Source organism: Borostomias antarcticus (assembly GCF_949987555.1).
Source record: "Borostomias antarcticus genome assembly, chromosome: 15".
Taxonomy (NCBI): Eukaryota; Metazoa; Chordata; class Actinopteri; order Stomiiformes; family Stomiidae; genus Borostomias; species Borostomias antarcticus.
Window position 1 is genome coordinate 13104556 of NC_140248.1, and position 13259 is coordinate 13117814.

At 46.4% G+C, this 13259-nt stretch overlaps 1 protein-coding gene across 2 annotated transcripts; it reads right to left on the reverse strand.

Moving 5' to 3' along the window:
• Positions 1-4948: 4948 nt before the first annotated feature.
• Positions 4949-12525, reverse strand: acadvl (acyl-CoA dehydrogenase very long chain). Of its 2 annotated transcripts, none has more exons than XM_084449396.1 (20): positions 12291-12525; positions 12077-12143; positions 11242-11313; positions 10507-10579; positions 10281-10345; positions 10031-10165; positions 9670-9814; positions 9418-9547; positions 9199-9324; positions 8816-9014; positions 8536-8640; positions 8028-8114; positions 7879-7941; positions 7675-7776; positions 7464-7561; positions 7261-7333; positions 7073-7145; positions 6620-6692; positions 6428-6503; positions 4949-6304 (listed from the first exon to the last, which is right to left on the reverse strand). In XM_084449396.1, exons 4-20 carry the CDS (start codon positions 10553-10555, stop codon positions 6167-6169), a joined length of 1737 nt encoding a protein of 578 aa, XP_084305522.1. In that variant the 5' UTR covers positions 10556-10579; positions 11242-11313; positions 12077-12143; positions 12291-12525; the 3' UTR covers positions 4949-6166. The 2 variants fall into 2 exon arrangements, with proteins under 2 accessions (XP_084305522.1, XP_084305521.1); XM_084449395.1 differs by having other exon boundaries at positions 12232-12525.
• Between the last annotated feature and the right edge of the window lie 734 nt (positions 12526-13259).

Below are 13259 nucleotides of genomic sequence, written 5' to 3' on the forward strand. Positions count from 1 at the left end.
ACCCAGACAGCAATCCGATCAGGGCCATATACAGGCCAGATCTGGCACTTGTGGCTTAGTTCCGGCCCATATATGGCCCAGATCCGCTTGCTATCTGGGCAGTCTTAAAATCACTGCACTGGTTGCCTATCAGTTTTAAAATGGATTTTAAGATTAATTTATTAGCTTATATAAATTACTCCATAGTCACACACCTGAAGTAAGGCAAGCTTTTAAGATATACACCAAGTAGATCCCCGAGGTCCTCTGGCACTGAAATGTTAACTAGAGCCAGGACCAAGAGACACACATTTTTTCTATTTTTTCATATATTACATGTTTTCTTCCTTTTTATACTATTTACTATGAACTGTTTTATTAATCTTTTCTTATTTTGCAAAGCACTGTGTTGCATTTGCTTGTATGAACATGTGCTATATAAATAAACTTGATTTTGACTACCTACTGTACCCCCCTAAAATATTGCGTAACAAGGTCCATTGTTTGTTGAAAAGAATGGAATGCTATTTTTGACTTTCGTTGTCTTTTATCATTGTCCTTATTAAGCTCTGCGTTGTGTTTTTATGACAATAAAATACCCCTGTCTCTGTTTTAATGAGTATATCTTAAGTGCAACCTGGAGTTTTTATTCACAGTATGACAATAACCTACACCCTCCACAATCACTGGCATCGACGTCCTGTCCCTGACCAGCAAGCTGTGAATGGAAGATGTGGTTATTGTGTGGTGTCAAAGTTCAAATGTCCCGTCTTGGTCTGTTAACGTCTCCACCCGGAGTAGTTTAGTCTTCCCCACTGAACTCCGGCACAATCACCCGTGTCCCAAGTCAACCCGGAAGTCAACCAGGTGGAGTCTCCAACTCCACCTGTTAGCACAGAAAACAACAAGAAAACTGCGACAGTATCATTCATTCCACGACTCTGATTGTGATAGCATATCTCTCACTCTCTCTCTCACTCAGACCAGATCTAGAGGTTATTGTTTCGCAAAATCCTTATTGTTTCATTTCTTAAAAGAGCCGCCGCGATTCCAGACTTCAACCTTTTGGGAAGGTCCGTTCTAAACCTGCCTACGGTCTTGGTACCCATTCTCTCTAGCCCTTTAGCAGCGCTAAAGGGCTACTACCTTAACTGCTGTGTGGGTGATGAGCCAGATCTGATAAGGCTCCTCCCACTTCGCATCTAATTTCTCTTCTTTGAAAACTCCTTTATCATTACGTACTGGCCTGGGATTAGAGCCTGTCCCCCCTCTGGGATCTCACTCCATGCTGCCAGCACCTGTTTGGGCCCTGGCCACAGCCATGCTCAATTACTCACAGTAACCACTCAACGCATCACTAGTGAGATGAACATCTGCTTGCCACAGATGACCTCGAAAGGCTAAGGCCCATCTCCTGATTGTGTTGCTCGAATGGAGCAAAGCACGGGACTCAAAGCGTCGGGCCAAATCACGCCCTCTTGATGACTTTGTGAGTCTCTCCTTGATGACGGTTCATTCTTTCAGTCCACTACTCTGAGGATGATAAAAACAGTGGAGTGAATCTGTGTTGCCAGATAAGGGAGTAACCGTTGTGGAGCAACCAATTTCTGACCTTGTCGCCACACTCGTCTGAGTCCATTTCTGCCCCATTCTCCATCCATGTCCACACCATCCCCCTCTCAGTCTCTGCCTGCATCACCTTTGGTCAGCGTGTCAATCTGATACGTGGGTGCAGGTTGGGCTGAGGACAAATGCGCTTGTATGGTCTCTCTGTCACGAGCTGCCTGTTCTGCTGCTTGGTCAACCAGAGTGTTACCTCGACTCAAACTCCATGAGAGTGTCCTTTGACCTTAATCACTGTCACTCTTTTTTGGAAGGCTGATGGCCTCCATGAGCTCCCTAACCAACTCTCCATTCTTCATGGGCGTCCCTAAATGCTGACAGGAAACCTCTCTGTTTCCAACGTTCTCCAGTCATGCCATGTGCATAATGACTGACTACATGGATGTTTGCAGTCTTGCCCTTTAAGTGGAAAGTGATGGGAGACATTTTGCGTAGGTGATTACGCAACGCCTGATGATAGGTGTTTGGGAAGTTGTGTAAACCCAATTGGCGTTCAAGTGAACTGATATTGATCTCCATCAATATTGAAAGCTGTCCCCGGTTGCACCTTCTCTGCAAGAGGGACTCTAAAAAGGCCTTGTGTCGCATTGATGACTGAAACCCATTGGTGTTCAGGTTTCAAGGCACTGAAAATGGTGGACGGTCTGCCACTAGGGGCGCTATCTTATCCACATACTCATTGGCCACTCTGTAGTTCACACAGAGGCGCCATTTCAACACAGGCCACTCTGGGCTGTTGGAGGCCCTGTGAGTTTCTTCAGAAACCTTCTATAACTTCTGTCTTTTGCCCAGATTGGCAACTCTGCTAAGTCAGGTTTGTTTACCCAACTCGAACTCCATTTAACTTTCCCTTGTGGGAACTGAGGGGATGAATCTATTTGTTAACACATCAGGGCCCAGTAGGGGTTATCCTACCGGTCCCACCCACACAGAGGTCGTGAGAGACACAGATCCCAATTCCAGCAGGAATGGCCTGTTTTTTCCTCATCCAAAATAGGCTCCCCCCACCTTCACCAATGCATGCATGCCTTGCTCTCTCATCATGGTGTCGGTTCCCTCTAGAAAGCGATGAGGAGTGACGGTAGCCCCCCCCCCCCCCCACCCCCCTCGTATCAAGGAGGAACTTACATGTTTTGGCGTTCAAGGTGGTTGTTACACACAGGCCTTCTGGCTTTTGTAACAGGGCGGCCTCGGACACGGAGCGGCATCAGCGGCTGAATAATAGGGGAGCCGTGTGAGGGTGAAAGCTGTTGTCTGAGATTCTGCTCCCACCAAGATGACAGCGCTCTCGTTTGTCATCCCTAGCTCTGAATGGGATCTGTGGAGCTCTGGCTTTCTCCTCTACTCTCTTGACCTTGGTGGTGATTGCTTTAGTAAGGGTGTCACCGATCAAAGGGTGACTGGCCTGAGCCATGTTCACATCACCTACATCGCGTGGATGTTTTACACTAGCCGACCAGCATTCAAGATTGCCGTCTGCACCGACAATAACACCCCCCGATCGTAGGGGGCGCAAGTTTGTAACAGCTGGTGGGAGTGCTTCACATCTACAGTACGATCCCTCCTCTCTCTCCTGAGCTTGTGAGGAGGGGGCGGAAAACTCGGGCTCCTCCTTTAACCTCTCGTCATTTCTGTCCTCATCTGACGGCATTGTCAGCCCCGCCCCCTGCAGTGGGACGGGCTCACTTTGGTAAGATGAGACAGACCTCGGCCCGTCATTGACGGGTGTTCTATCTCCTCCTCCGACTCCCCTCTCTAAGCCTACTCTGCTCTTGCTGATAGTCAAGCGACTGGCTTACTGTGGTTTGGCTCTGTGGCTGTGTAGGGGAGGGGCTGAGTCAGTGAGTGAGAAGGAAACTGCTCCAGCACTTCTGCTGAGCAGATAAGGTTTTTGGTCACACACAGTATGATTTTATCACAGTGACATAACCAACAACGCTTCCCTAGAATGTATACATGTACACAGGCCTATGCATACATACATACACATCTAGCTTCTGACCCCCACGGGTCTTTTCAAAGGCAATTCGGTCCTGTGTCCCCACACAGGTTTACCTTTAACACTAACACCACCCCGATCTCTCACGGGTCTTCTTAAGGATCCTCTGATCCCTAGAAGCAAGCAGGTACCTCTAAGGCAATTTCCCGATCTCTCACGGGCTGTCCTTAAAGGCTACCATCCCCCCGATCTCTCACGGGCCTTTATAAGAAGAAAACACCATTCACCCTATTTCACGTGGAGAGCTGCTGTTGTGCACAACAGCATACATATAGGGAAGTAGGCTACTCACAAGACAAAACAATGCAAGCACCTGTACAGATACCTTGGCATTCAAACATAAGACATGTAGGCATACATTTACATCCAGCACTGGTTTTGTTTTACGTGTTGAGAGACTATGTGTGGTATATTTGAGATTTATTGTTATTTGTTCTTATGATCGGGATACCGAACCCACTCACCCAGTTGGGTCTGATTCTCTGTCCGGGGTCGTTCAGGTCACAGCTGCACTACCAGGCGTCTCCCGTGGCTGTAGCTGTCTGCTTTGGCTGACAACCAGTCTTGGACTTTCTCAGGGTTCGATGTCCGATCCGGGTCGTCACTGCACCAATTGTTGACTTTCGTTGTCTTTTATCATTGTCCTTATTAAGCTCTGCGTTGTAAGCGCAAGCAAAAGCGGTTTATTACAGAAGGTTATACAAAAGACAATGGCATGGTCTAATGCACAGATGACCTGTCTGTATGCTGTCTGGACCCAAATCAAAGTATTGGTCTCGTTGCAACGTTCTTGTGGTTTGAGTGTCCCCCCCTCCCTCATCTCTTCTCCGATAAGACTGTCTTTCTGGTCTCTTCTGTGGCCTTGTTTGGTCAAGTTAACCTACGCCGCCTCGGCGCCCAGGTCTCTATCTCTAACCACAAAAATGGTGTTTGGCACAGAGTGTACCAGCCATGGAATGTCTTTATCTCATAAGTCTATGGAAGAGGGACACCGTTTCTTACCGAAAACTCAAGCCGACAGCCATACTCAGAGGTCAATAATCATAATTAGGAAATAGCTAACAGGATCATATTAAAAGGCATTTCTCTGAAAATCAACCATATTCAACACTATCAACTTTTGAGCATGTTTCTAATGGAGAACATGTCAGGTGAGTGTTGACAGGTAATGTGCTGACAATGTGTAGCATCACTCCAGGCACCTCTTAAGACTGAGAATAATTTGACTTAACAGTGAATGTATCAAAATACACATTTGACAACTACTTCATTACATATTTATTGGGAATTCCTTTGGACATTAACATGATATGTCAAGCTATTCTCAATTAATTAATATAACCCAGGTATAGAAACACAAAGAAAATGTCATACAAACAGACCTGCAACCTCTGCTAAAGGCACTGTGTGTGTGTGTGTGCGCGCGTGTGCGTGCTGCACCATGTCAAATAAAGGCAAATAAATACTGAACCTTTTTACAATGTACATCATGGAAGATCAAATAAAGCAATTAGCATAACGGTATGTGAAACAAGCTAATTAAAGAAATAAAGTGAAGTAGTGGAACATAGAAGAAAGCTTTACTGTTGGCTGAGAGCAGGGAATGTGACGGTTGTGAGTGCAGCAAAAACGACTCGTCAGAATATTTGGTTACTGAGAGGCAGGCAGGAACTTTATATAAGGGTTAGGGTTAATGTGTATGTAGTCTTTCTCCAGGCTCGAATATTACATTGAATCGCTGAGCTCCGCATACTACAGTACTGTACATAAGAGACTCTGCCACTTCGCCGCCCAAGCTGGTGTTCTGAGGACATAACAGGTCAAAAATGAAAGTGACAGGTCGTAGCAGCAAATGAGACACACTGCCCCAGGTTAGATGGGCGGGGCATATCTATGGGTGGGAACACCTGATCGTGAAAGTCGTTACCGATTGGTGCCGCCGGGATTCCGGCGCTACCAATGAATTGCCAGGATTTGATTTATTTATTTATTTTAACCAAATTTCTGCATTAAGTGTGCCAGACCCATAGAGATCGTACAACATAGTTAGTGTAGCTTATGTAGTATATCAGCGAAAGAACTCTCTGGCGTTGAGACTAATGTGTATGTGATAATGCACAAAAATGCATTATCACATACAGGGCACTGATGCAACTACAGGTGTACATCCTCACTACTGTCCTTCTCACAAATTGTCCCAGCACAGTTTCACATAAAAGCCTTCTAATACAAAACAAGACCTTACTCCCTACCTTGGTCATTCTGACCAGTAGTATATACCTCTTTATCCAGACACACAGTATACCCACTACCTATCCACCGCTGAGAAAAAACAACATCCTGGACATTTATCATAACTATAGTACAGATCAGATCAATTGAAAAGGCATATATAATAGTTGTCAGACTTTACATAATGCAGACTTGGATCTCTCTGGATTTTGATGCATTGTGAGGCGTTGATGCCGTGAGGGTGGACTGGACCGTCCGCTGGGTAGAGTCTGCACAGCGGAGCTCTCTCCCTCTCAGGGCACAGGGGTGTGATGACTGTCAGCTGGGGGGGGTTTAGAAGCCCAGAGGGTGCGGGGACACCACTCCACCGTTCTCCACCACGGCAGTGGAGATGGCCCTCATGTTCTTGAACACCTGCGTGGTGGAGCTGGACTTGAGGGATTTAGAGTTCTCCATGATCCTGTCGTGAGCCTGGGGGGGGGGGGGCGGAGACAGAGGACAGAGGTCAGACATGTGTCCCCAATGCTAATGCCTGCCTTAGTAAAGGGGAAGATGGTACGACATAGTGCATGGTTGGCAGCGGGAGACCCTCACCTCGATACACCAGGTCTCACACAGGATCTTCTCGTGTTGGGCGGAAGGGGTGCTTTGGCTCAGAGAGCGCGAGGCCCTGAGGGAGAGAGACAAAACATCAGAACTGCCCTGGGACTGGGTCACTCCCTGAGCTACCAGAGGACCATGGGTGTTAACGTTCGGATGTTCTTTTTGTATTTATGACGGTTTTACCTGGACAGAACAACAACCATGGCGTACAGGTCGATGGCGCTGTCAGCCACCCTCTTCAGCACAAACTGCTCGTCTGCATGGGAGAGGAGAGGCAGAGTAAGAACACCAGTGCAGTGACTGCACACACTATCACATGTCAATAGTTAAGATGGCGCCGTCGACGGTCTCCTCGGCGCATTGGTGCACTTTGTTTTTTTTGTCGTTTTTTCTGTAAATTCAGTATTTTGTGACACTTCGTTATTGTATTTTGCACTGTCCTGTCTTGTCCTTGTACTGTATTTATTGTTATGCACCAACAGACCAAAGTAAATTCCTCGTATGTGAAAACATACTTGCCGATTAACCTGTTTTTGATTCTGATTCTGCCCTTTACACACTAACAAGATACACTGCTGTCTTAGTTTGGCCTCTGGTCACATTTATCTTCTATGACAGTACGGCCACAACACTCACCAATGATCTTCTTGCCGTGTTTGACCAGCAGGTCCTCAACAGTGACACCAAACTGCTCGACGGCCTTCACAGCCTGGAGGGGGACAGAGACGAGTTCAAACCCAAACTGAGAGTGAGGTGACAAGTAAGAGTACTACACTGCTTTCAACCAGGACCACTGCATTTCACACTCCTAGACGGAATCGTACCAGATCTCCGCTCTGAGACAGCTCTGGGTGGACTAATCCCTGCAGAGTCAGGCCTGTGCTCAGACCTGCTCTCCTGGAAAAGACGGAGGACGAGAGAAATGGTTTACAGAAGGCAGAGTGTGTTTGTGTGTGTGTGTGTGTGTGTGTGTCAGAGCATGTACAGGGGAGGATTGTAGAGGTGTGTTTGTACTGTACACACTCACCTCCTGGCCCTCTTGGAGACCTCTCCAGCCAGCAGACCAGCGTTGCCCAGAGGGTTCTTCAGGGCCTTCTGCAGAGCCTTGAGGTTGTTTCCAGCGTTCTGGAAGCACAGCAGGCAATCAGGAGTAACGCAACACAACTCATACAGAGCTACGTATCTACAGAGCTAGCGGTTTGTGGAGAAAGTTAGCCATTACGGGTTGTCCTCTATACCTGGAAGCCGTTGAGCGCCACAAACAGCCGGAGAATGTCGTTTGTTCCTTCAAAGATACGGAAGATTCTCAGGTCCCTCATCACCCTCTCAACACCAGCGTCCTGTGTACAAAACAACCATTCTTCAGAGTACAGAAGCACAAAATGTCTGAATGTGCATTAAAACTGTGTGGGGGCATTCCTCCACCAGTCAGCCAGGCGTACCTTCATGAAGCCCATTCCTCCCATGACCTGGATGCACTCATCAGTCACCGTCCAGGCTGCTTCCTGCACGAGTGAGAGTACGTTATCAGTGTTTAGTTCTGTCTAGGAAAAGAACCAGCACCGAACAGAAATGAGACAGAAATACTCACAGAGGCAAAGATCTTACTGATGGCAGCTTCGATATGGAATTCTGATGCTCCACTGTCCATGTTCCCACTGATCATATAAGCCATAGACTGAAAGAGCAGAGGGGAACGGAGATGAGACTCAAGACAACATAAGAGGAAGAAGAAGGTAAATGTAGCCTGACAGTAATACTGAACTGCCATTTCATTTCACTTCATTATTCAGTCTGAAAGTGACGTTGCAGCCGTTTTCAGAGATGGGCGTTGCCAAAGGGGGAGTCCTCAGCGATTAGTTCATCTCCTAGCCAATCACATCACGCAGTTTAATTCCATCATCGCATTCTATGGACACTGGTTGGAATTCCAACCGAGAAACCACTCTGGCAGAGAGCATTTCCAGACCTGAATCGCATTTCAACAATGAAAGTGGGTGTGCGATTCAGGGGCTCGAGCCAGGCTAGGGTAAATGGGCAGTACTTACTAGTTTCTGTCTTGACTGCCTACAGCTAAAATGTTAGCCCTGTCCTCGTACCTCAGTGACGTAGTGCAGCATGGCCATGCGCGCCATCTTCTCCTGGATGGCCCCATAGGTGTGGATCTTGCTCCCAAATTGGATCCTGTTAGCAGCATGGTCAACCTGAAATACATACAAACATGACATACAAAAAATAGAAAACGTGTTCACTCACACACACACACACACACACACACACACACACACACACACACACACACACACACACACACACACACACACACACACACACACACACACACACACACACACACACACACACACGGCCGTTACTTACGGCCTTCGTGATGACACCCTTCATGGTGCCTGAAAGGGCCGCAGCCATGCCGAAGCGCCCGTTGTTCAGGATGTTCATGGCCACCTTGAAGCCGCCGCCCACCTCGCCCAGCACGCAGTCCATCGGCACCTTGACGTTCTCAAAGTAGACCTCCGCCGTGTTAGACGCCTTGATTCCCATCTTCTTCTCTGGGGGGCCACTGGTTGGGAGGCAAAATTATTATTATTATTTCTTTTTTAAACATTAATATTTACCATAACTGTACTGTACTGTAATGACTGTTCACAAACAATGTGGCATGGCAACAAAATGATATTTGACATCATCCCCTCCCAGCTTTCCTCCCTTACTTCATCCCCTCCTAACTGTCATCCCTTACTCACTGTGTTACTCCACCGAAGCTCCTCTCTACAACAAAGGCCGTGATCTTGTCCTTCATCTCTCCCGTCTTCTCGTCCAACATGGGCGTTTTGGCGAACACGGTGAAGATCTCGGCCAGTCCTCCGTTGCTGACAGATGCAGAGGAGAGAAGGGATGAGTGATCGCAGGCGTGGAGTGCTTTATGGCCGTGCTTTGAGCCATCCTAAACCCTGCTTGAATACCTGATCCAGATTTTGCCTCCGTTGAGGGTGAAGTACTGTCCGCAGGGGGAGAGGGTGGCGGTGGTCTTGATGGAGGCAGCGTCAGAGCCGCTGGCGGGCTCAGTCAGACAGAAGGCAGCAATGTTCTCGCCTATAGTTTTTAGAAGTATTCATAAAGAAATGACACAGTGAAGTGACATAGAATTGAAATATAATGTATGATTTGTGCAAAAAACAGAACAAGCCAAACAAACGTCATTCCATCATCCTCACCTGTGGCGAGCTTGGGCAGGTACTTCTCCTTCTGGGCCGGGTTACCAAACAACAGGATGCCCTTGAAACCGATGGACTGGTGGGCACCAAGGGTAATGCCAACGCCCAGGTCATGCATTCCAACAATCTCTACCAGCCTGGCATACTGTTAGAAGATAAAAAATAAAATAAAAAGGTGATTTATCTTTCAGCTCTTCTGCCTGGATGTTTCAATGTCACTTCATCCCTCTGCTTCATGTTAATGTGTACTTGGCCATGACGCAAATTATGTTGTCACTTAAAGAGCGACTTATTATATTCATTTCCCACAAGCACAAGGGGAACACCATATACACAGTGTGGCCGGGGTGTGTTGGCTCACCTGTGTGTTGGTGAGACCCAGTCCTCCCAGGTCGGCGGGGACCTGCAGGCCGAAGGCCCCCATCTCCTTCAGGCCCTCCATGGTGTGGTCTTCCACCTTCTCCAGGGCGTCGTTCTTCGCTGGGTCGTTCACCTCCTACACAACGCGCCAGGCAGGGAGACAAGACAAGGAGACGTCAGAAATCGGACAAAAGCTGCCGACGCCGGACATTTGACTAATGTAAGGTCGAACAGATGGACAATGAACTCACGTCAAAGAATTTGGAGACGGGTCCAACTAACTCCTGGAGGAACTGAGTCTGCTCCTCATTCATCACTGGAAGCCAAGAGACAAGTATTCAAACTGCAGCATAAACGTTCAACCAATGGGGATTCCCACTATCCATGATTCAGACAACAGTACAGAGAGACCCGAGACCTGAGTGCAAAGTCATGTGTTTCCCTGTGACGTCATCTAAACAGGAGTTGTACACTCACCTGAGGGGAAGGGGAACACCTGGGCAGTAGTTATCTGGCCTTTAAACATGTTCACAGCAAAAGACTTGGACTCCTAACAAGGAAGGCATAAATACAGTCTCATCAATGACATTACAGATACGTCCACTGTCATAAAGAGCTATATTAATTACAGTGTACATAATGGGTCATAATTCAACTTCCGAATCAAGGCTGTGCTATGAATCACATACTTCTACTTTTTACTACCAGTATGTACTACAGCTGTTCCTAGAAAGTGCATACTTTGCATGCAGTACGCATCCAATTAGGACATACTACTTTGTCATAAAATAGCACCTTGAAATTTGACCACATCCGTCGCAGTCCATAAAGCGACATTCATCCACAGCTAGGATTCATCATAACGCCTCCGGTGTACTCGCACATGTGACGTAATTTCCTCTGCGCACAGGATTGTGGATCAAAAAAGCCAGAAAAGTTTGCTGGCTTGCATACTACAAAATACGACCGGATGTAGTAGCACATCCTGGCGTTTTTGCCATACTGCATGTGGCATACTATGTATTGGGAAATACTACATCCTTTTTTGGCATACTATATAGTATGGAGGTATTTGATTCGGAACACAGCCCAAATGATTTCTGGTGATGTGACGCTTTCTGTTAGGGCCATGGTGGGGGAGGTCACCATGAAGGAAACAGAATGAAGGCAATGCAGGCAATGTGAAGTGAGGACGTCGAGAGCCCTGCTTACCACACTCTGTTTTTTCTTAGCAGCTGCCTTGGCTGCTGTGGTGCTGCCAGCCACCGGCTTGTCCAACACGGCCTGTTCCAAGGGATGAGGTTATACAGTACAGTCAGCGGAAATCGACTGAAAGACGTAATATAGAGATTCTGTGGGCTGGGTAGTAATAACTGGATGGTAAGAAAAGTGGTGGCTTGTAGACTGTAAAACGTTTGACACCTGACAGAGTTATTGAATAATGAGAGTCTTCTTATTTATATAGGCTACATAACACCACTGATGGCGTTGTGGCTACGGCCATCCTCTTATCATTCAGAATAAAAAGGTCAAACCTGAAAAAAAAAAATAGAATTGCGACAATCACGTTTTCAGCAGACAAAATGCCATTCAACTGTCCTTGTTCCACAGTACGACCCTTGCAAAACTGTCCCCAGTCCATCACTGTATGAAAATAGAACACCAATGGCACCTCCATCTCTGCCCTACATTTGTCACGTGGTCCCACAGTGAACTTTACCCTACTCCCAGGCCTGATTATTACCTATCCCTGTTTCCTTACATACTTGCACTATGTATGCGTCAGGTTGTTCCAGCAAGGACTATACTATTATCCTATGTTATTGACAATACTTTTCTGCACCTTAACCTTCTGGACTTGGTTTAATTTTAATTTCATTTTATTTCAAACGGACATGTCATGTGTTTCATTTGAGTGATCTTCACCTCACCCATGCCCTTAAAATAGAGCGTCAAGAATTGCAATGTTTCAACGATCATTGCAAAAATGTTTGTCGTTTCGCTTTTCTGTCAGTCTAGTCTGTGCCCTGGCATCGTAGCTACTTACCTCTGCGGATTGAGTAGCATAGAGTCGGCCATTCTGTGCGGCTAAAGCGGCAATCTGTTTCTGTGCCCTGCGAGAGTAACAATTATTCACAACAATGAGTAGGCTAACTAACAAATACAATTATTTCGAACAGATGCCAGTGAAGATTTACTTACACAGGGAAGGCAGGAGAGAGGCGAAGTGCTGCGCTGCACAAGGCGGGAGTCAAACTCACTTTGCCCAAAAGCATTATAACGAATTCCGCCGGTCGGCTGTCCTGGATGCCGATGAAGAAATTACCTACTTAAATACGCGTCCGAAGCTGGATTTCTATCCTGTTTCTTGCGCTCAGGCGCCCTTGTTGTTGTTTGACTACAGGAATTCACAGAATATTGTTGGTAGGCTACTGACGTTATCGATTGCAGATCTGTCGTCGGTATGAGCAGATTTTTTACTTAATAAAATGGCTGTGCCATAGATTTGTACACGGTAGATGTGTCTGATCGTAGCGGTTGTAGTCTACCAAGGTCAGCGCAGCTACGAAGTCTGATCTGCTTCGCCACGATCTATGGGGTCTATGCGCATCAAGCCGCAAGCGCACTCGAGGTTTTTAACTAGGCATTATGGGAGTTGAAGTTTTATTCTAATGCACACTATAAACATTCGATTGTGCGATTTGAGCGACGATACAAAATGTTTTTTCAAAATGGAAAGTTACTGATTTGTACAAATTAGAAGGATTTTCATTTATCTGAAAATAAATTAGCTAATAAACAAAATCATCAACATCCCAATTGGTTATATTAAGAGACAATAAGAGGGACAAGTGCACATATTAAATCTACTAAAAATGTATTAAAAGTGTCAACAATCAAGCAAACATGCAGTACAGTGCCACATGAATAAGTATTTTTTCAATATGATTACAATAAATTCATTTTTAAAAGTATGATCACTCAGTTATAAAAAAATGGGAGTTGGAGTGTAAGATCAGAGCTTAAAGCTATTTATAAGATATAGCCATTTCCTATTCATATAGTATTCTAAACCCTCCCAGTCACTATCCCAAATACTGCTGTACCAGGTCCCATCTCCCAGTCACCAACCTGACCAGTGATGTGCAAATATCAGCTCACTGCAGAGGCAGCGGTTACCAAAATACCTGAACGTGAGTGCATGCTTGACACAAACCCAACACTTCCTC

Coding starts and splice junctions, on each gene's coding strand:
- acadvl (XM_084449395.1), bottom strand. CDS start 12,305: ATGCTTTTGGGCAAAGTGAGTTTGACTCCCGCCTTGTGCAGCGCAGCA. Junction 9,015..9,198: donor AGCTTCGGTGGAGTAACACA/GTGAGTAAGGGA, acceptor CCTCCCAACCAG/TGGCCCCCCAGAGAAGAAGA. Junction 6,693..7,072: donor ACACGGCAAGAAGATCATTG/GTGAGTGTTGTG, acceptor TCTCCCATGCAG/ACGAGCAGTTTGTGCTGAAG.